The following is a 24,533-nucleotide window of genomic DNA, read 5'->3' as shown; positions in this document are numbered from 1 at the left end:
AAGAAAAGGGTTCCATCCGTCAGTACTGAATAGACAAAAAAACTAATTGATAGACTTTCAGTTCTTCGGCTCTCTTTACTAGAAAGAATTGTGCCACTTTTATCTGGTTTATTCTTGCTATCAGTAATTCAGAAATATTTCTTTTAATTTGAAAACCCATTTGAAATAATTTTCTGTTAAAACATGAATAAAAGGGAAAAATCTAATCAAGTTATTCAGAATTCCTTTCATAGAAGAAAGCCAGTCTGCTTCTTATGCATGGGATTGTCCCTCCATCTGTCTTCCAGTTAGCTAGCAATTCCACTGCCTTCTGCTGTAGCTTAGGCATTAGTGTTTTATCTGTGATTATCTTCATTCCTATTTTTTAATTAATCAATTAATTAATTTTTATTTATTAAAAATTTCCACCTCCTCCCATTTACCTCCCACTCCTCTCTCCCCCTCCCCCTCCCCCTCCTCCAGTCCTAAGAGCAGTCAGGGTTCCCTGCCCTGTGGGAAGTCCAAGGTCCTCCCCCCTCCATCCAGGTCTAGGAAGGTGAGCATCCAAACAGACTAGGCTCCCACAAAGCCAGTCCATGCAGTAGAATCAAAACCCAGTGCCATTGTCCTTGGCTTCTCAGTCAGCCCTCATTGTCAGCCACATTCAGAGAGTCCTGTTTGATCACATGCTCATTCAGTCCCAGGCCAGCTGGCCCTGGTAAGCTCCCATTAGATCATTCCAACTGTTTTCATGTGTGGGCGCACCCCTCGCGGTCCTGACTTCCTTGCTCATGTTCTCCCTCCTTCTGCTCTTCATTTGGACCTTGGGAGCTCAGTCCAGTGCTCCAATGTGGGTCTCTGTCTTTATCTCCATCCATTGCCAGATAAAGGTTCTATGGTAATATGCAAGATATTCATCAGTGTGGCTATGGGATAAGGCCAGTTCAGGCACCCTCTCCTCTGCTGCCCAAGGAACAAGCTGGGGACATCTCCTTGGACACCTGGGAACCCCTCTAGAGTCAAGTCTCTTGCCAACCCTAAAATGGCTCCCTTAATTAAGATACATACTTCCCTGCTCCCATATCTACCCTGCCTCCATCTCAACCATCCCATTCCCCCAAGCTCTCCCCAATTCTCCCCTTCTCCCTTCTCTCTCTCCATCTCCCCTTACCCCCACCCCACCCCCACCCCTGTGCTCCCAACTTTTGTTTGGCAATCTTGTCTACTTTCAATATCCAGGAGGATAACTATATGTTTTTCTCTTGTTTAGTGTTGATACAGCGTACTCCTGCAATGTACTTCCCTTTAAAAACATTTTGTAATTACATTTTTAATCATTTTATTGGGAGAAAGGATGCCATGAGACTCACATGGAAGTCAGAGGACATCTCAGTGGAGTCAGTCTCTCCTTGCACCGTGTGTGAGATCTGGAACTCACACTCTGGCTGTCAGTCCTGGCGAAAAGCACCTCTACCTACCGAGCTATCTTTCCAGTCCTTGTGAAAATGAAAAGCTCCCTGCTTCTTCCCTCTTCATAGAACTGGCTGAAAGTGCAGGGCACATGTCACAGTAATCAAGTTTAGATTCCAGGTTTTTAAGCATACTTGGTGGTTTTACAGCCTTTCATGGGCCAATCAACCTTAACTGATACTATGTATGACAGCTAAAGTCCTAATTTTCATCTTCTTTCTTTGTTTTTATTGTGCCATCTTCTTTCACTATGGAATGAAATGCTACCCTGCAGACAAACTGCTGTCAAAAGTTACAAAATTGGAAAAATTTTGGACCAAAAATTATTTTCTTAAATTTTTATTGCATTTTATTTTATTTTTTTATTTTTATTTTTATTTATTTATTTATTTATTTTGGTTTTTCGAGACAGGGTTTCTCTGCAGCTTTTTTTTAGCCTGTCCTGGACCTAGCTCTTGTAGACCAGGCTGGCCTCGAACTCACAGAGATCTGCCTGCCTCTGCCTCCCGAGTGCTGGGATTAAAGGCATGCGCCACCACCGCCCGGCTTGATTTTATTTTTATGTGTGTGAATACATATATGCATTGTGGGTTTTGCCTGCTATAGTTCATGACTGGAGGTCAGAAGACTGTTATAGGCCTCAATTCTTCTCTTTACCTTCACCATTTCAATCCTGAGGTTAGAACTCAGATCATTCTGTTTGAAAACAGATGCTTTTACCTGATGAGCCATCTTGGTAGCTCCACAAATGGTCCTAAATGTTAGCTTCTAAGGACATGGAAAATTTTAAAAACTTTGCAAAATCAACAGCTGATTAGGACACTGAGTTCAAGTAAAAACCGTAACATGTTCCAAGATATTGCCACCTGTCAACACCTAGCTTTATGGTCTAGACAGAAACAGAAGTAATTGCTCAGGAGAGGGCAGGGAGCATGTAGAGAAGTGGAAGTATCTGCTTAAAGGAGGAAGAGGGTATGCAGAAGTAGCCTGCACCCTTCATTTAACAAGACCAACTCCCTTGACCCTAAATAAACCTGGCTTGTGGTTTTTGCCTATATATGTCAATCCCAAATGAGAAACGGGAGTTCCTCCTACTGAGCTGCATTGTATGTAGTAGACGAGCTCCCAGCCTGGCTGGAAAGAATAAACCTTGCTTTTGCTTCTGGACTTGACTGGATTCCAGTGGTGTCTCTCTGGGGGTCTCAACTTGGGCACAGCAACCTAATTTATTAGAAAACAAACGAGACCATCAAAATGGCTCAGCAGGTAATGTCCATTGCTCTGCAAGCCTAGTGACCTAAGTTCCACTCTTGAAACTCGGGGAAAGGTAGAAGGAGCAAACTAACTTCACAATGTTTTTCTTTGTTTTTAGACCTTCGCAAAGCACTAAAGCACACAGACTACCCCTGTGCATACACATACATACACATAAACAAGTAAATAAACAACACAATTAAAAATGAGACATGGACCTAAATAGATCATTCTCAGAAGATGAAATATATACACTTAAGAATTTTTTCTTTTTATGTTCCATATCCTTATCCACCAGGAAAATACAAATTAAAACTATGATGTAATTTTATTTCACCACAGGCAGAAGGGCAAAGATAAAGCAAAAAAGAAACAAAACAAAATACCACACAATGACAATAAATGCTGGTGTGTAGTATATGGGGAAGGAACACTACTCATTCCAGGTAAAAGTGCAATCTGGTATAGCCACAATGGAAATCACTGTGGAGTTTCCTCAAAACTGAATGTTGAAAATCGATCTAATACAAGATCCAGAAATACTACTCTTGGAAACATACTCAAAGGACTTGGCATATTAATACAGAGATGTCTGCTCATCCATGTTCATTGCTTCTTAGATTACAACAACCACAGTTTAGATGTCCATCAGATAATGAATGGATATTAAAAGTGTTGTACACTGACACCATAGATTGGTACTCAACTATCAAAAAATAAAATTATGAACGTTGCAGGTAAATGAACAGAGTTGGTAACTAGGCCCAGAGAGGTAGATGGCACATGTTCTCTCTTTTTTGGAATTTTTAGATATTTGTGTTCTGTTTGGAATACACACAAAAATGAGTAAATTAGTTAGTTACAGTCAGTTGGGCTTTCAAGGAAAGAGGGATAGAGTACAATGGTTGGAAGGGTTAATGGGAAATAACAGAACAGGAAGAGAGGAGTGGGATGTGGAGACAGAGTAGAGGTGGGAAAATGGAGAAGGATAAAACAGTTTTGAAAGTCATTGGAAATCTATATTCTTAATATATATATATATATATATATATATATATATATATATTGAAGTGCAGTTACCTTATAATAGGGCAATAATGCTATAACTAGATACCACAGGCTAACGAAGAGAAAGACCTAAGCCAGGAATGGGTTACTGCTATTGGATTTGTTGACCAATGAAGTCCTATACACCCCTATATATTACCAATTATAACTTGTTGAGAAGACCCTTTTGCTTTTTCAGTGTCCCTAAGCCTTAGCTATAGAGGTTATATTATTGCCGTATTAAGTGGGGACTAGAAAGCCTGAATCCACTGTTCTTAGCATTTTGATCAATTCTGAGTTTCTATGATAGACTCTGCTTGCTACAAAACAAAAAACAAAAATGCCTCTTTGTTGAGCAGTGGTGGCTCATGTCTTTAATCAGAACACAGATTCAGACAGATCTCTGTGAGTTCAAGGTCAGCCTGGTCTATAAAAACTAGTTCCAGGACAGGCTCCAAAGCTACAGAGAAACCCTGTCCCCAAAAAACAAACAACATCAAAAACTTCTTTGATGTAGGGTGTGAGCTACACTCACCTGTGAGTATAAGCATAAGTATTTCAAACAGTTAAAAATTATACTGTTTTAGGAAAGTGGTGGTAGTGGCTTCTCTCCTAGGGTTCATGACCTTACCAGTCACTGGAAGTTTACTAGGTTGACAGTATTCACAGTATTAGTCATGAATTCCCTATTGTACAGAACTTGAAGCCAGTTATGTAGCTCTCGACTATTGGTTACCCTCAAGATAAGAATGCTACTGTTGCTTTCTTGGACATAGTTAGGTAGGACATTTAGTCTTACATTCAAGTTCAAGGAGACAACAAATGGCAACAGTAATAACCTATATTGTTTTGGGAATCTCTTGAGTTTCTTACTAAAAACTTAGAGTGCAGTCTCCCACACTTTGAACTGAGGAAGAGGGGACAGAAAGATTCTACAAGCTAGAGAACCAGGGTGTCTGGTACAAGGAGTAACATCTTGAAATTTCAATGGTTGTCTAAACAAGACCTGCCCAGTGACAACAGCAGTTGATACCAAACATGGATGTGGGAAATCTCACAAAGTCCCACTTCTAGATGAATAGTTACAGTTAATCAGTGGATTGCAAAGATGGGAGAATATGTCTTCTCCAGGGATAAAGCCATGGCAATCCCAAGTTGTCATCACTAAACATGTTCACATATGAGCAGCATTAAATGGATTCAGCATGCAATATATAAGCATAAGTAAAAAAATAAGCAAATAAACCATAAGTAAAAAATAAGTCTTGAAGTTGAGAGGGAGTGAGGAGGACCTGGGGTGGGACACAGTTATATTGTTGTAGAGAAACAATATAATGCTGTACTCATGTACGGAATCCTAAACATTTGTTAAATATGAAAATAAGGAAAAATTTAAAAACTTTATTGATGAAGAAACCATATAATTGACTCATAGAATGTGGAAAAAATGAAGCTGGTAAAAGCATGGATGCTTTACTCTTTTGGTTAGTGTTTGTAGTGTCAGATATTGCTAAAGGTGAAAAGTAATCATCATTCTTAGCCAGGTATGAACTCTGCTGTCAACAATAATGACTGGTCTGACTTACATACTTAATGATGCAATAGTTGCACAAATGTCATGGAGGTAACCAATCCATCAACCAATTCATATCTGGTTGCACTTTTGGCTAGTTCCACAAATAAAGCTCACATCAGACACTGTTATTGGGTCCAAAACCTGTAGGTTTGGAGGACATGTACCCTAGAGGGCAGCCTACAACTATTATTCTACCAGACAGACACAATATTAAACTTATTCTTAATAATTTATTGTTATAGTTGCAAATTAGTATGTCTCTTAACCCTTATCATAAAAGTTTCTTTTTGCAGTAGATGGTGATTAACACAGAGAACCACAATTCATCAATATATATATCAAGATAGACAGGTAGATAGATAGATAGATAGATAGATAGATAGGTAGATAGATAGATGACTGTAGAATGGCAATTCCTAAAATGAGACACATGTATCATATTTATTCATCCCATAACTTGGGGATCATTAAGGATGAGGCAGTAAAGACTGTAAGAGCCAAAGTTCCATGGATGCCTACTAAGAAACTATTTTCTAGACACAACAGGACAGTTGCATCTAAGACACCACAGTAGTTGTAACAACGCAGGTAAGTCCTTTACAAACTCAAGCCAAACAAAATTCCATCATGGAGAGAGTGATGGTCATGAAGTTCTATCCCTTAGCTAAGGAGGAACTGGCAATTAGCAACTACCAGGAAAGGAAGAATCAGTTTTATTGATGGTGTAGTCCTGGTAAGTTAACCCTGCAGCAGTGGATGGCCACATATCCAAGAGTATATAGGTAGCATGTTAGACTTAATGGCTGTTTTGGAAATAGGACATAAAATTAGATGGGTAAAAAGGGGGTTAGATCTAGAAGGAGTTGTGGCATATGGACAAATATAATCCAAATAGGTTGTATAAAATTCTCAAAATCTAGTAAAGAAAAGAAAAATATAAACCATTTTAATCTTAAGAAACTATATAGTTCTCAGTGCATATTTAAGCAATAAAAGTATAAATAGAACAAGACTTGTTGGCACACAGCTTTTATCCTAGCACTGAGAAGACAGGTAGGCGGATCTCTGTAAGTTTGGATCTAAACTTGTCTACATAGGAAGTCTAGGCCATCCAGAGCAATGTAGCAAGACCCTGTGTGAAAAGTCAACAAAGACACAAGGAGTATGTGTTGATGGAACGGAAGAAAAAAACTCACCAAAATATGGGTATAAGTTCATAAATACTGTTGATTGTGTAGTTAACTATATTTTCTTCCACAAATGAAGGCTCATAAAGAGATCACTAGGCACAGAACTCGATCATTAAGTGTCAGCCATTACACTGATTGAAACATGGAACAGTATAATGAACTTTGAATTTTCTATCCCAGAAATGAACAAGTTATGTCTCTGTTTTATTTGGGGGGCATATTTGTTTCATTATTTTTGTAGTCAAAACATGCCTGTGTATTATCTCAGATTTGCTATCACAATCCATTGGGCAAACATGTTAACAGCAATGTCAAATGCACCAAAATGTTTCAGTGTTACATTAAAGAATGTAATGCTGACCACTTCTTCGTCTAATTTGACCAAAAGTAATCCACGTATAAATTCTCCCTTTCTCACCCCATGCCTCCAGTCTGTAGTTTGCGGGTTTTTAGCTTATCTGTGTTCTGCCTCTTGAGTATCTCAGACCTGTTCCTATTTCCTGTGTCACTCTGGACAAGGGCTTTGCTCTGTATTCATTGAACACCACAGAAAGCATCACATCAGGAAGGATGAGACACTTTATAGAAATCTTTAACAGAATTTTAAAAAGGATTAGGTTACTGGTTCTGACTGAACCTAACTGACCTAGAGAACAAACGCGACTGCAAACATACCACTATTAAACTATAGTACTATGTTGATTTCAATATTTATGCCAGATGTTTGTTATATGAAGTTTCTTTCAACCCTTTGGCTGTTTTCAGTAAACGATTACAATAGCACACATTCATACACACATATTGCTCTGAGTCAGGGGTTTAGAAGAATACATAATTTAAGATTAAAACTATGCATTAGCATAGATTGTAAAAGATAACTACATGCATGGGAAGTTCAAGGCAAGCAAGGTTGGCTGTTCCATAGTCTCTCTAGAGGTGAGTTAAAAAAAGGCTGCATATACAGCAGGCTATCAGATCAAGTCTTAAATGGCCTAAATGTTTATTGTTAACTCAGCTGTGAAGTCCAGCAAAAGTTATTGTCCATTAAAACATAAAAAATATTATCATAAAAATATATCATCACCCAAATGGCATTTAACTGTTCTTAATACATAATGAAGAACTGTAGTAAAATTGAAAATTCATCCAGGTGTCTGTTTTTGAAGGGAGAACACTTGGCCCTGTCAGTTTGAAAGGTTCCAGTTTGAATAACTCAAATGATAACCTCTAAATCAGATCTGTGTGTGAAAGAAACTCCATGCTTTATGACAAGGCCGTGGTGCATTCCAAATCACACACTCGAGTAAAAGAAAAGAAAAAAAAAAAAAAAAAAAAAAAACCAGCAGTATATATCCAATGAGATACATCTGTGTTTAGTCGCTGGTAATTTGACTTCCTCCTTCTCATGTATTAGGAATTTACTTTCATAGCTTTACTTTTCTTTTTCTTAAGCTGTTTCTATTTAAATGTTGCTTTCTGTTTGTGACAATAGTTTTCTTACTTAAAAAGGAAAGAAATAATGGTTAGTAAATTTTCCACCAATATCTTGCAAGCCTTTTGTCTTTGATATTTTATATAACACAGAATCATCTAACTACATTCATTTGCTAAACCTGGATATATTTGAGTGCATGCTTTTCTTGTGGAACATAATTTCCAATAGAAACTTCATACAGAAACCTTGCTGTTCCTTTGTTTTATTGTTTTGTTGTCTATAGTTGACATTCTTATTTTGTGTATGTATGCATGTGTGTAGGCATGTGTATGGGTGCATCAAATGTATGTACACATGCAGATAAGAGATTGGTACTAGTTGTCCTCCTCTATTGCTCTTTACTTTACTTTTGGGGCAGAGTTATTCATTTAACCTGAAGCTCACCTGATGGCGTAAATCACAAACAATCCCACACCAGTTTGGAATTATGATTAATAGAATGGTTATTTATTTTAAGGGGAAAAAACTTACAGATCACCGTCCCAGACAACAGCCCTCTGCGCAATCAGGAAGGGAGCCTAGTCGTCAGAAGCAGAGCCGGAAGCCAGAGAGCGAGCAGAGGGAAGTGGCCGCATTTTTAAAAAGAGAGACCATGCCCCAATGGGCTGGTATCTCAGCGGCTATTGGCTGAAGGAGCAGAAGGAGCTCCCGCAACACCTCCCCTTTTTGTTTAAGTAAGAGAGTTCTAAACCTACTATGAAATTATATACAATAAGCACAAATATCCTATTCCAACTAGCTTAAGTCTTGTATAATAAATAACTTGGCCAAGTCATGAGAGGAAAGTAACTACATTTATATAGTCTTCAACCCCATCGAAGATCTGAGAAGGAAAATAATGTTACCTGAGTAATTAGGAAGTGTATTAAAACAACTTCTAAAACATGCAACAAATCACAGAGACAACTAGCTACCTGGACAATCACCCAAAGTCACGTTTGCAGCGTTGAAGCAACCAACTTTGGCTAAGGCCTAACGTAACTGACATACCATTTTCAAAGGCAAGAAACTTTTCAGAACTATCTTACCCTGTCTTGGCAGGATATGACAGTCCTGTTTTATCCATTTATGGATGCTCTGTATCTGTCAGTGGTTGAGGTATGGGCATTTCTTTGCCCAAAGTCCAGTTCTGCCAAGAAGAAAGGCTCCACGTGGAGTGTCTTTGGTGCTCAACATTCTCTCGGGAATAGATTGGTGTTGCCAGGAGCAATTGTGTCTCACTACCAAATTATTTGTCTACCATGGAACTCTGAGTTAAATTAAAGGCCATTTTCTACAGCTCTTTGAAGAGGTTGAAGATTATCTATCTATTATGAGTATAATCTCTATTTATCTAACGAACCTGATTAGTCTAATTATAAATGACAAACATAGATGACTACTGATCTATATAATTCTCAATACCTATCTAACTTAAAGACTAAGACAATAAACAACTGTGCAATAAATGAGGACAATATGACCTCCAAATATAAACAATGTACAAATATACAATGCAATATGGTAAATACATACAATATATATATCAATACAATATATATCAATACATAAATGTTTTAAACAGAGGTAGAAACATGCATGCATACAATAGTCAATATAATTTAACTTTGTATCAATATACAAGAATTGATACCAAATTATTTGTCTAAAACAGTAACTCACAATTACAAATCTATTATCCCATCATCCAATTATCCCTCTTTTTTTTTTTCAAAAAGATCCCTGAGCTTATAAAATTCTTCCCCCAACCCCCAAACCCTCAACCATATACTAATTATAATCAACCCTTAAATAATGTCCCTAAACCCAAGGACAAACTTTACGGGGAGAGGGGATGTCGTCCTCTAGAATTACTTCCAGCTGTCATAGGGGCGATGTCTTTCTGGGGGATCCTGTGAAAGTAAAATGATGGTTAAATTCCAAGATTAATATCTTTTAAAATTGCAAATAGTCTCTGAGTATTTTGTGTAGGTCTGGCCAGAATGTTGTACAAGATGTGCACCATTTCAGATAACCAAGTTGGAACTGTCTTGTGCAGCTGGTACCCCAAACAGGTCTTGTAGTCTTGTAGTAGCGCTATCAGTATCATGACGTCATATCAACCAGGTGGAAGATGGGCATCGAAGAGGCTACTTATGGAGTTTGTTAGCCATTTGGGCAAGAAACTGCTCTTGCCTGGACTGCTACATAAACTGGACACAAGGAACCCACAGAAAGAGGACTGCTGAACTTGCCTAAAGGTGAGATGGTCTTTCGGGGTTCCTGATTCGTGAAAGAGTCTGCAAGACATTCTGCAGGACACAGCAGAAAGTGACTGAACTGTCTTTGGAATTTCCTGCTTCATGGAAATGTCTGCTGGACACTATGGGCCTGAAGGCCGAAGATGGATGCCCCAACGGTACAGAGGAACTTTGGGTGACTGTCCAGGCAGCGAATTGTCTCTGTCATTTCTAGAGGTTGACAGTTGCATATTTCTTGTTTACTTAGGTGGTATTATATCCTTCTGGAGTCTTTGATGGAGTTGAAGAATAAATAGATAGCTATAGCTTTCCTTAGTTATGATAAAAGATAAAATAGATTTAAATATTGTAACTGTAATACTTGCTTGATAACTGTTTTGTTGTATGTAATTTTGGTATGTTAAATTTGAAGCCTTTCTTTTTTGTTTAAACAGAAAAAGGGGAAATGATGGAGGAGAGTTATCTGTCTATGTTACTTTCATTGGTTAATTAATAAAGAAAACTGCCTTGGCCCTTTAAGAGACAGAAAATTAGGTAGGTGGAGTAGACAGAACAGAATTGTGGGAACAAGGAAGTAGAGTTGGGGAGATGCTTCAGGCAGTCTCCATGCTTCTCCTCTCCGAGATGGACGCAGGTTAAGATCTCTCCTGGTAAGCCACACCTCGTGGTGCTACACAGATTACTAAATATGGGTTAAAGGAAGATGTGAGAATTAGCCAATAAGAGGCTAAAACTATGGGCCAGGCAGTGTTTTAAAAGAATACAGTTTCCGTGTAATTATTTTGGGCAAAGCTAGCCGGGTGGCGGGACACAGCCCGCTGCTTCCTTCTACACTCACCATTTTGTCTAAACTGGATAACAAGGGAGTCTCCAGAATCTACCTGTCTCTGCATTGCAGCACTGGGTGTATAGAGATGATTGCTGCAGTATCTAACTCTTACATGTGTTCTGGGGATCTGAACTCAGGTTTCTCAGGCGTGTACAGCAAGACCTTTATCCAGTAAGCCATCTCCCCATTACATTCCTTTTTTACTTTATCTTTGTGTGTGCTGTATATGTGTTTGATAAATATGTACATATGTGTGTGAGTGCTGATACACATGTGTCACAGAGAATGTGTAGAGATCAGAGGAAACACAGGTGTTGGTATTCATTGATATATGAAAAGCAAGTAATAATTTAAAAAATAAATGAGAGGATAATTAAAGCACTAAATATATCTATAAATGAACAGAAAATGTGCAGTACAGGTAGATTTGAGAAATTAACAATAAAGAGAAGCACAATGTGGAGCATTGCTTGGTGGCTAAAGTGTTGCCATGAAATTGAGACAATTGAATTAAGATTTCCAGAATGCATATAAATTCCAGGTGAGCATCCCGAATGTTTCCATTCCAACCGTGAGAGGAAGATGTAGGGCATTCTAGTAGAAGCTGGATAGTAGCGATAGCTGTATCAGTGAGCTCTAAGTCTGATCTAGAGATCTTGTCTCAAAGCAATGACAAAGGGTTAAAAAATGGAGGACAAGATGTCCTTCTCTGATTCTGCATGTGTTCACTGCCACATATTTATAAGCATGTACTGTAGTGTGGGCAGCTACATGCAAAGAGTGCTTGCAAGTTCTGTGCTGTATGATGTGTCACTTAGCTGCACACACACACACACACACACACAAACGCACACACACATGACCAGCACCCAGAATGTGAGTCACAGAAGAAAAGATAAAGATTGTGATGGAAAGAGAGACAGAAATTTGTTGGGGAAGCTGACCAATCCCTTGTCTGAGGGGCGTGACCCCTCCGGGGCACAAAATACCTTTAAAAGATCCATGTTTTGGTTGTTTGCTCTCTTGGTTCCCTGCTCTTCGCTGGAACTCTGGCTCTGTAAGTTTGTCCCATTTTCCCCTTTTATTAAAGCTGAGCATTTTATATAAGGCTAGTTTGGTTATTTCCAATTGCCGACCGACCACGCCTGCTACAGAAATTCAGATCATTAGGATTCTCAACTGCTGAATTGTGAACCATAGAAAATAAATAGATTAGCCTTGTCTTCCTAAATTTATAGTTATTGGTGAGATTTTTCTCTCCAGGAAAACGCAGGAGGCTGTAGCTGGGGATACTGCAGCAGTGTCTGGCATGCCAAAGTCAATTTGTGGTCCACAGATTTAAGAGCATAGTTCTTCATTTTAAGAAGGATGTCCTAAAGTCTATTTATTCTTACAGATTCCCATTTCTCTAGACATTTCTTGACTAGGGAAGGGATTACACTTGTCTAAACAATTTAAAAAGTGGAAAATAATATTAATATATATGCAGGAAAGATAAAAAATAATCAAAATCATCCTAGTTAAATTGTCATTTTCCAGAGCAAAGATAAAATGTAGTACAATACTTTTAAAAGTACTATTCTTTAATTTTAATTTTTTAAAAAATTTAGCACATGGAACAGTGGGTTTCTTTGTGGCACTGTCAAAGCAGTTATACTTTGCTAATATTTATCTTTCTAGTCCACAATCCTCTTCTGTCCCTTTTGGCCACTACTTATCTTCTCTCCAAACTGTTGGTGAGAATATGAACTAGTAAAGTGCTGTGGAAATCATTGCAGAGCTTCCTTAAAACACCTAAAAGAAAGCTCTTATAGGTTACAGCAATGCCAGTCCTGGATACATGATGGGTACATCAGTACACTCCTGTGTATGTTGGGTGTATCAACATATGACATCCAATTTTATCACTGTGCTATTTACAGTTTCATAGAAATGGAACAAGCCTAGAAATCCATCAATAGATGAACACATAAAGAAAGTGTGGAATTTTACACACACAACAGTATTTTTATGTGGCTGTAAAATACATGGTGGAGGAATGAGTTCCTGATATTTGCAGAAAAACAGATGGAATGGGAGATCATTATTATATCATTAAGTGAAATAAGCCAGATTCAGAAAGAAGAACTCTTTATGTTTCCTCTCATAAGCAGAAATAGAAGTTTGTGTGTGCGTATGTATGTATGTGTATGCACATGTGCACACGCATTTGTGTGTAGGATGTGAAAGTAGGAAGGGAACCATGAAAGATGAAGAATAACGCCTAAGGCTGGGGAATAGATCTATCATTTGTCCATTGAAGTATCATCTACAATAAGTATGCATCGCTCACTTATCTATTATTTATTACTACCATCTATTCATCTATGAAACATTTCTAGTGATGAAATAAGAATATTTTAGAAGAAAAGACTGAAAGTATAGGAAAATATATAATGCTGCACTGTGTTATACAATTTTATATATTGTGGTTTAGCAGAGAAAATACATACTCATACTTATTCAGGGCATTTGACCTTTCAGTAAAGTTATGACAGGTAAAATAAAAATTTACATTATGTTTTTTCAGCTTTTCAGCTCTCTCTTGCCCTGTGTCACATTGAATTTCTCAACAATGTTTTCCTTTTCAAGATTGACTTTTACTCATTAAAAAGAAAGTGAGAAACAGAACATAGCAAAGCTTGGCTTATGTATTTGCTTATTTTGGGGACTACATTGGTCCCTATCTTATTTCAAGTAGGAGAAGGAACCACAAGCTATTTTATAAAGCCTAAGACTCATGATCTAGCCCCGAAGCCCAGGATGTCATTTCTACTTCTCTGCATTTGCCCTGCACGAACTGGACCATGAAGGTAACATGCATATTGGCTGCTTTTGTGGCTGTTGTGACAAGAAGCACCTTAGGAAAGGGAGGATGTATTAAGTTCTCATTAGGAGGAACAGTCCATCGTGTAGGGGGATTAACAATTGTAAGAGCGTGAGGAGCCTGCTCACATGGCATCCACAGGCAGGAAGCAGAAGGAGATGAATGCTGGCGCTCAGCTCACCTTCTTCTTTGAACTTAGTCTTGCCACAAGGGCACCTAAAGCTGTTGCTCACATTGGGGGTGAGTTTTTCCACCTCAGGTCATCTGATCTAAGTACTTTCTCAATGATGTACCCAGATAGATATCTGCTGTCATTCTCCATCCTGCCAGGCGTTGTGAGATGGATTAATATGTAGGGTATGTTGTATATAAAGCTGACAAGGCAAGTTTGATCCACTCAGCATCATGTAAAAGTAATGGAAGAGAACTGACTTCAGAAGGCTGTCCTTCCTTGTTTCGCAATGCACCCATATGTGCACAGCATACACGTAATAATAATAAATAAAAGTTGCAAATAGAAACTTTCCAATTGAATGTTAACTATCATAATTTAAAAAACTCTAGCAAATACTGAAAAATATGAATAAATATTCTACTTCATGTTAGTAGTGGAAGGTTAGATAAAACAGTACGTGTCAAACACCTAGTACAGCATCTGGTATGTGGGAAACTGTAATAAATGTTATGTGTTAAAACAGGATTTCTTCTGACCTTTGCAAACCTAAACACACATTATCATATAAACTAAATTTTCTTCTGTTACATTTTGGACAATTTAAAATATTAGAAAAAATGTAACGGAAAAATAAATAAAATTTTGTAACTTTTTCTTACTCTATTTTTGTTAGCTGTCAGAAATGTCTATTTAACAAGCAACAATGAAACTCAGAGCAATAGCTCCACAGTTAAAAGCACTTGTTGCTGTTGCAGAGGATTCCGTTTGGTTCCTGACCCCACCCATATTGGGTGGTTCATAAATACCTGTAACTCCAGCTCCAGAAGATTTGATGACCCCTACTCACTGACCTCTGTGAGTGTTTGCATACAGAGACACATAGCATGAATGCGTACAAAATATAAATAAGCTTCGAAGAAAACAATTAGTTTACTCAAGGGAAACTGTTAGGCTGCCATTGTTTTCTCTTTGGCAGGCTAATCGTACTGAGCAATGTGACATTCTTGTGTGCTCATCTGTGCCGTTCCTGGAAAAGTAAACAAGCGAAGACATTCCATAATTCCTATCAACACAACACAATCTCCTTTTCTAATTCAACAAAATAAAGCAAACAAATTGCATCTTGTTTGATGTTGTTGTTTATGCATGGGCCATGCAAATCTGAAAATCTGTAAAATATTATTTTCCCCTCATAAAAGCATAATGAGAGAGTTTAATTGCTGCTTTGACATTTAAAGACACAGGTCACATGCTTTAATGACACCTGTTAAATTATAGCTGCCAAGAAATTGTTTGCAGCATAATCTAATATGACATTCTAACTGACTCTTAGCAGGCGTTATTATTGCAATGGCAAAAAATAGTCACCGGAATCAACCCACTCTGAATGTCTGTATAACAAAAACAAATCAGCTGTCACATGTCCAATCAAATCCTTAATGTCATCTAAAGCTATGCTCAGATATATGTCTTTATCTCCTTTTCTCCCAACAGAAGCAGATGGATATATTTTTAATATTAGAGTCTTTATTTTAGAAAGCAGTTTAACTGTAATTAAATAATAATTGTTATTGAGGTTTATACAATTCTGTAATGCACTTCATTCATTTTTACTGACTCTTTCCTCTCTTTTGGTCCCACCCCCACTGGCCTCCTTCTTCTCACTAAGGATTCCTCCTACTTCCATGTTTTCTTTTGTATGTGATTACTGAATTTAGGTCAACACCATTGAAGAAAATGACTCACCTCCTCCCACAATTGCAATTCATGATAAAATGTTGAGAGGCCCAATTTTATAAAAATTCTTCCTATGAGGCCTCAAGGCACTTGCATATTTCTGGTTGTTTTCACAGTGAGCAGAAATAGGAAGCATTCTTCATATCATTGCCGTACACTGCAAGGCCTGGTGTCAGGTCAGATATTAAACATAGGCTCAGAGAACACTGAGATGCATCATGTCATATTAAGGAATTATAACACTGATGTCCTCTTGAATTACGTGGACTATGAATGAGTCCAAATTTGAATTCTGCATTGCTTTCATTGTGTCTCCCATTTCTCTGTAGTTTATGGTTACTAGCATGTCTATAGCCTATCAGTGATGAGTGTCTTGTCTGTACCTACTGTTTCTCCCAAACAAAAACTTCAACATTTATTGATCAACAGAGAAAACATGACATGAGAAAGGAATGATGGATTCTCTTCAGACCTCTGTAACAGAGTATAAAAGGGAAACAGTCACCCAGTTGACTCAGAACAGCATACTGATGTTACCAAACTATATCAATGAGGTTTGCGACATTTATGGTGGGGAGTGGGTTAAAGGTTTCATCAACTACATTGGCTATTTTCAGTGGATAATTGCCACAACACACACACACACACACACAGACACAGACACAGACACACACACACACACACAATTATTCTGACTCAGTAGCATAGAAGACAACATAAGAGTAAAGCTATTCATTTAGCTTAGCTTGAAAAACTGATGACAACAGAAATCCACAGAAAGCAAAGTTGGTTACATCAATTTTGTTTTGTTTGTTTGTTTGTTTGTTTGTTTTAAAGGCAGGGTAAACTTACATGTGTTGAACACACAGTATGACAGCAGGCTAAGAATATGGTCTTAGATGACTTTTGTTGTGTGGTCTACCAAAAGTTTAATCCTTTATGGTTCAAGATCTATTTTCATAAAGATGCATCACCACAAGGCTGGAACCTCAACCTGTCATTCTGACACTGAGGTCAATTTATTTACATTTGCTTGCTTTTTACTTTCTACAAAAACCATTTAAATCTGCTGGGTTGCTGACTTGTTTTACAATACACACACACGCAAACACACACACACAAACATACACACACTATCTCTATCTATCTATCTATCTATCTACCTATCTATCTATCTACATATAATTCTTAAAGAATTTTCCACATGCATATAATGTCATTCAACTCAATTCACCTCCCACTCCTCTGAGGTCCAAAATATTCCTCTTACCCTCCCAATGTCATTTACTCTTTTTCAATGTTTTTAGAGCCCATGTAGTCTAATTTGTACTGTTCACAAACTCAGGAATCTTGGCCCATTCACTGGAGCAGAGTTGAATTACCAAGACCCATATCCAAAAATAAAACTAGCTTTCCCTCCCACAGAGACCATCAATTGTCAATAACTCCTCAGTTAGGAGGGGCCTTCACAAGTCTCTCCTTTATCAATGCTAGAATGTTTAACTGGCTTGATCTTGTCCAGGTGTTGTTCAAACAAGCATAACCGCTGTACAAGAGTCCCATCATGCCTAGAAGACATTGATTTGCTCTGGTCTTCTTCAACTTCTGACCTTTACTATTGTTCCATCTCCTTTTCTATAATGACCCTTGGGGACTGAGGGAGAGGGAAATAATTTCAATATCCCATTTGTGACTGACAGCTCACTAACATTTACTCTGCACTATGGATAGTTGTGAGTTTCACCTCAAAGCATCAATCTCAAAGCAACTTTTCAAATGGAAGTTGAGAGCTAGACTAATCTATTGGTAAGGATAAGGGGATTTGGGAGGCAGTTTGATATTACATTCATTTTTCAAGACTGACAGTAGTTTCACACTGAGCACACTGAGACCTGTGATCTTGTCAACTATGACTTTATAGTCAACTTTACAGTGCCATGCATGTTTTTTCTCCTCTGGAATGGGCTTGAAATCAGAGAGGAGGGAGGCTTACATGTGGACAGGAATAGGAGAGTAAGACAGAGTACAGGGGAGGGGAGAAATAACTAGTACTAAGGAGGTTTAAAAATTCTTACTAAAATAAAAATGTGACTAGATTTGCCCAACACAGGAGATCATGTTCCTCTAAGAAGCCAAATGTTGACAGAAAGCCCAGTGGCATTTATGGTATATCGCCCCTTGAGATGTCCATCAGACATATTGCAGATATCTCCAAAACAATACACGATATTGCCCCCACTCTTGGTTCTCCACCAGAACTTAGTGATAGAACCCAGTTGTTGAAGGCAGCCACATGTTTTGGTCATAGGATATAAAAAAATCAAGTAGGTACTGACCAGTCAGCTTTCTCTTTGCTGGCTATCTCTCATAGTTTGAAAGGTTCTATGTAGGCTGTTGAAGACAAAAGTCATGGACAGTCTTACCCAGCTATAAACTCGATAAGCTTTAATAATGACTGCTGTGGAAAAGTTAAATTGTCCTATTAGATGATATTTATGTAAACAAAGGCATGATTCCCCAAGTACTAACCTCAACTTTGGTTCTGTTGATTGGCGTGGCCATCTATCTGGTTCCCTCCATCCTTAGTCCCACCCTTTGACTCCAGTGAATTACTTGAGTTTGATGGGTTCTACACTTCACCAGGTAGCACAGTTCTACCTAAACATTAATATACTTAGTCTAGCATTTTGCAGACTATTTTCTTACATGGTATTGGACCACTTACAAAAGTCTTAAAATTGAGACTACTTTAGGAAGTAGAAACAAAGGTATTCCCTGCTAAAACTGATATTATAAATGAATGTCTGATACTTTCCATGCTCTGATTGTTCTGAAAAAAATTCTATGTCATATGCTCATATATCTAGTGCCAAAGTAATGAAAACTCTGCAATAGGAATGACAGCTAGAGCTAACATTCGAGACACTGTCAGGACTCTACAATTTCAGCCTTAGTCAGCCATGATAAGAAACATGAAATCAAGGGCACCAGCCCACTGTAGCTGAATAATGGTGTCATATAAAGAACCCACAGGGTGTTAGTTCAACATGACAGGCAAATTGAAGAACTTGATGGATATCTTTTACAAAACATTGTGACTAAAAAGACTAGGGACTGCTGCTTCAACAGCAAGCCAAAATTAGTAAACCATATTCCTCATAAAATGTTTTTCAGAACATGATAAGTCACGTTTTAAAAACATGTGCATGTGTGCGCACACGTATGTTGATATGTGCATGGGAGGGTCATGTATGTTTGTATATGTATACATTGTGTGGTTGCCAGAGGACAGTCTCCAATGTTCTCTTGAGGAATATCTTCCATGTCTTTGTCCTTTGGGACAGGGTACAACAATTAACTAAAAAAGAATGGTTCTAGAGCACCAAGAAGTTCTGTCTCCATCTTCCTGGTGCTTAAATGACAAGAACATGGCATGACAGCCACATTCTTGCCATCAAACTCGGGTCTTTTTACTTACAAGGCAAGCAGTTTAAGAGGTGAGCTCTCTCTAGTCCCTGCTCCACGTTTGATGTAAAGCAGACACTAGAAAAAGTGTATTCACATTAGATGGTTGCTATGCCTTTAGTGAAAAGAAATTTGTACCGTGTTTGTAGAGTATAATTATCGGCCTTACATTCATTGCCTTCTAAAAGCAAAAAGTTCTCACCTCTTCCTTCTTTTAAGTTTTTGTTTGTTCATTTGCTTGAGACAGTGTCTCTTTCTATGTAGACCAGACTGGCCTCACACTCACAGAGGTCTGCCTTTCTCTGCCTTCCCACTGCTGAAATTAAAGTCATGAGGACCCACTATTTATTAAAGTTAACATAAGCTAAAAAAGCATGCAGGTTCGATTAATGCACTCAAGCACTTGACTCTTCAATTAAACATTGAGTGAAGATTTTTTTCCCCTTTCAGAAATGCTTCCTTTTAAGTGGAATGCTTGATTGGTTAACTCAGTCTTCAAAAACAATCAAGCCTTCTCTTCACAAGGCACAGAAGATTCTGACAAGCAGAGACTGAGGCACCTGTTTGAAATTACTACTGTAATAAAATCTGCAATCAAGCCAAAATTACAATGAACATGTGTTTGTCTAGATATAGGCTTGCGTTCCTCAGCATTACCTACAGACTCCAAGGCTATTCTGAGAAAGGCAGCTTCTGAATAATTTCTCAGACCAGTTAATCTTTTGTATGCATTCACTTATAGAAACCTAAATATAATTTTTTCAAAGTGAAAATATAGAAACCTAGCCAGGCGGTGGTGGCACACGCCTTTAATCCCAGCACTTGGGAGGCAGAGGCAGGTGGATCTCTGTGAGTTCGAGGCCAGCCTGGTCTACAAGAGCTAGTTCCAGGACAGGCTCCAAAAGCCACAACTCTGTCTCGAACAAAAAAAAAAAAAAAAAAAAAAAAAACGAAAATATAGAAACCTAAATATAAGTTTTTTCAAAGTGAAAATAACACAGAAAGAGTGTGGGCAAACTGGATTCACATATGTATAATGGACTGGTCTCCATTATGATATTGTTGCTGTTATTCTTACTATGTTACACAACAGGCATTTGAGAGGCAATAGTTACATAGGTAAGTTCCAGTTCCATGGGGTGCTTTGTTTCTTAATCTGTCAGCCAACAGGAGGGACAAATGTGTCTCTTTAGAATACTTTCATCCCTGACAGGCCAGTGAAAAATATGCATCCTCTTCTTATCCGCTTATGTCACCTTCTCTGCCCTTTGGGTTTGTAAACAGCAGTGGTGGTAGCATGGGTATCTACTTACTAAAGCATCATAATCCACCATAATTATTTTGGTTTTATTTCATAATATCTCTACCCAAAATAACACAGAATTCCAATGACAAATGAATATGTGAAACACACTTGAAAGATTACAAATTAAAACAATAATTGTCACTATCATTTGTATGACTAATGTCATATGCAAATTCAGTGTTTGAATTGGGTATGTGTGAAGATTTTGTAGACTTCTGTGTTTATATAACAGGAAGAGAAGAGAGTGTTTAAAATTTAAAACAGCAAGAGAGCAGATTAAAAGCAGAACATCTACAATATGGTTTAATCTCCACATGAATCTACCAATGCCCAACGTTTTTTCTCCTTTCTTCTGTGTATGCTGTGATGTACATGTATGTGCATGCTTATTTCCATGTATGCGCGCACACTCATGTACATACATATTTAGATGTCAGAGGCTGATCAGAGTCTTCTTTCATTTTCTACCTTATTCAGTGAGGCAGGCAGTGTCAATTGAACCCAGAGTTTGCCTTCTTCCCATTTTATGCTCTTCTACACTGTTGCTGCAGGATTAGAACAAACTTCCTTAGGCTTCCAAAATAGATTGAAAATCAACAGTTACTTGGAAATCCTCCAGGCCTTCAACATCAGATTGGAACTGAGCAACTAACAGACTCCCCACCTTTCCAGTATCAAACAGCTTTTCTGACTATACAGACCATACTGTGTAAGTTATATATATATATATATATATATATATATATATATATATATATATATATATATATATATTACACACACATACACATGTCTTTCTTTAAATGAGTGAGGAAACAATTTGAGAGAATGAAACACTAAGTCAAAGGCAGTAGAATCAGATTGGAAGGATGAGCTCAAAAGCAGCACAGAAATCATAGAACCAGGTTTTTTGCATCTGGTGAATAGGCACCCATTCAAGGCAGCAAAAGCAAGTGGTTCATTTTTTGTAATTATGCTCAAATTCTTATGTTTAAGTGAAACACCATCTGAACAGAAGCTCATCTTCCTGGAGCGGAGCCTCTTGGCATGCTGCAGTCACTTATTAGAGCCTTCTCGTTGCTCAATTACACCAAACCACAGATGCACGAGTGAGGCAGTGAGGGGGAGGCTCCACGGAGCGTACCAGGCAAGCCAGTTCTTTCCAGGAAATCGTTTTTATTGCGTATTTCTTCAATTACCTTTCTCTCTTCTTTCTGCTCTCCTTGGCTTCTTTCCTTTCTTTCTCAGGAACTCCAGAGGATAAATATAAACTATCAACTATTAATTTTTGGTAGTTTACATAATTGCAAGTCACCATTTTTACAAAGATGGAATATTTCCCTCCATGCTGGAGTGATTGATAACTGTCATTTATGTAAATTAGTCACTATAATTACATGAGTAAATGACTCTAAAGTGGAGTCCTTGTTAATCACATTTTGCTCAAGAGGAAATAAGTCCACTGTCTTTACGGATTTAGATAATAATGAAACCTGGGTAGGAGTGAAGTGTAAACAAAGCAACAGCAAGGGGTCACAACTGTGTTCCTCAGTAGACTCAAGCTACTCAATCCTATTCCAGAAACGATTATATTTCCAGAAAACTAAACACAGTTATTTCAATTTTGCAAAAGACACTCGGGTGGGCTACAGAAGCATGGCCATTTTGTCCTTTTCTGGAAGCTGCCTTGAGGAACCTACTACTTTTGCCTCCTTTATTAACCGCTACTAAAGAACAGAAAAACTTCTGAGGATTGAAGTAGCACCTACAGAAGAACTACGTCTATGATGATTTCCATATCAAAGTATCTAAAGATTCCCATCCAAAGATTATTGCAGGGACTATCCTTATTAAGGTATCAAGACACCATTGATGAAAAGGTGCACATGGAAAAGGTCTCCACATTCTGATCGGTCTCTTATGATATTATTTCTACCTCTCTCATATTCTATATATCCATATATTGGGTTATCATCCACAGTTCCAGACTCCACATCTTCAATTCAGCCCTCAATGAAAATCGAGTGTACTATCACTCCTATTTACTGCATTTACAAAGGGCCTCAACACCAATGCAATCAACACCGAGAACAATTTTGTTACCAGATTCGAACTTAGCCTCTTTCCTAAGATCTTGTTTCTTTGTGGTTTTTTGTATCCTGGACTGTCATTAACCAACATAGACAAGAATAAATGGGTACTTCTACCAGTACCCTAGGGATAATAGCTGTGCACCATTACTCCTCATGGAGTATGGGCATGGATCCAGGGTCTCAGGCGTGCTAGTGAAGCACTCTCTTAACTGAATTACATCCACAGGCCCCATTTTGCCCTTTATTGTTCAGAATGCCATATGAATGCTGTTTATACAAATATTTATGTATAATACATAATATTTGTGTTTAGATTTTTGCGCTTAGCATTATGCACACACAGGGCTTTGTGTGTTTTGTATATGTTGAGCATTGACTTATATCTCTGTGGACTACTATTTTATTATATATTTGTTCATCCATTAACTACTTGAAGGATATATGCATTCACCATTATAAGGATAAGCAAAGTCCAGAACAGAGAAGGTTGAAAGGAATGCCAAGTTTGTAATACAATTTCTATAAATATTGAAACACAAAAAAGAGTCACATGGCTTAGGCATTTGTAAAATTAATAAACGTTTGGGTAGTAATGGAGATATGGATCTTTCTTGTATCCTCATTTTATGTATCTCATGTTCCAGCTTCACCCAAAATGGCACATAATATTGAAGATACAAAATCACCATACCATTAGCAAAGTTGTCTAATTAAGCATTTAAAACATCTAGACTGTGTTAATTAGTTCAAATAAACTGTATACCACCACCGTCTTAAGGCATCATGACTATGCAACACAGCACCATCCAAAGATAGAAAGAGCTGTAGATTACCTGGTGTTAGCAGGATGACAGACATGGTGATGAGCGAGCATACTACCAAGATCACCAGCAGGGCGATGGCAATTCCCTTCCAGTTTCTCTGTGGAGGGCTGTTACTTCCCAGTTCCTGCAGAGACAAAAAGGGAGTTTCATGATTATATTTGCTTCAGGAGAAATACATTCAAAAAGGAAAGATTCGGCAAGGGCATAATCATAGTTTGAAAGCTGATTACAACCAGTTTTTTTTTCAAACACTTCTTTAATTATTCAGTAGATATCTTTGGAGTGGGTGGGGAATCTCCTTCCCCTACCAGAGAATGGAGCAGAGCTTTATAGCTGCTGTCTTGGTGTAGAAAGTGCTCCAGTGCATTACCTGTGAGCAAGGCTCTGTAAAGGTGCTAAAAAAAAAACAAACAAACAAACAAACAAACAAAAAAAAACAATGTCAACTTGTATTTGCAATCACTATAATAGAAAACACCACAAAGAATTGAAAGCACATTTTTTTCTTGAAGCACTGTCGATTGCTGTTTTAAGTGTATGAGGAAAAAAAGTGAAAATAAGAAAATAATACTCATTGTTCTTTACCATCAAACACTGTACATTGTACACTGAAGCAAGTTATTTCAAATAGTTTCTCCACCAGTCATTAAAAACAAACAGGGTGTAGTAGCTAAATTAAGTGAGTTCTTTTATATCAATGGTTAAAATATTTTCTCAATGGGCAGTGTGCAGATATTGACAAGGAAAGAAGATTGACAGGATAGGGTAAACTGGGACATCTCTTCCAAAGCACATAGTCGAGCTATTCATTTTTCAATTGACCTGTGTTCTGCCCTGCTGCCTGGAAATGCAGAAGCTTGATTTGCCAAAGCAAAGTCCAGAACACAGAAGGTTGCAATGAATGCCAGCTTTTCACTGAAATAATTTTATACAACATGGGACCTGAAGCTGAAGAGATGATTTGGGGTTTAAGAGAAATAAATGCTC

The 24,533-nt window shown here is 37.9% G+C and overlaps 1 protein-coding gene across 1 annotated transcript in view; it reads right to left on the bottom strand.

The window, feature by feature from the left end:
• Positions 1–24,533, bottom strand: part of Dpp10 (dipeptidyl peptidase like 10) — a 717,576-nt gene that overhangs the window by 545,443 nt on the left and 147,600 nt on the right. The window contains exon 2 of the mRNA XM_038349339.1: positions 23,556–23,670. Coding sequence (XP_038205267.1) covers positions 23,556–23,670 — 115 coding nt within the window. The remainder of the gene's footprint in view (positions 1–23,555; positions 23,671–24,533) is intronic.

The sequence above is a fragment of the Arvicola amphibius genome, chromosome 12, assembly GCF_903992535.2.
Source record: "Arvicola amphibius chromosome 12, mArvAmp1.2, whole genome shotgun sequence".
NCBI lineage: Eukaryota > Metazoa > Chordata > Mammalia > Rodentia > Cricetidae > Arvicola > Arvicola amphibius.
Note: the sequence above shows the minus strand (reverse complement) of the source record. Positions and strands in the feature narration are given on the sequence as shown.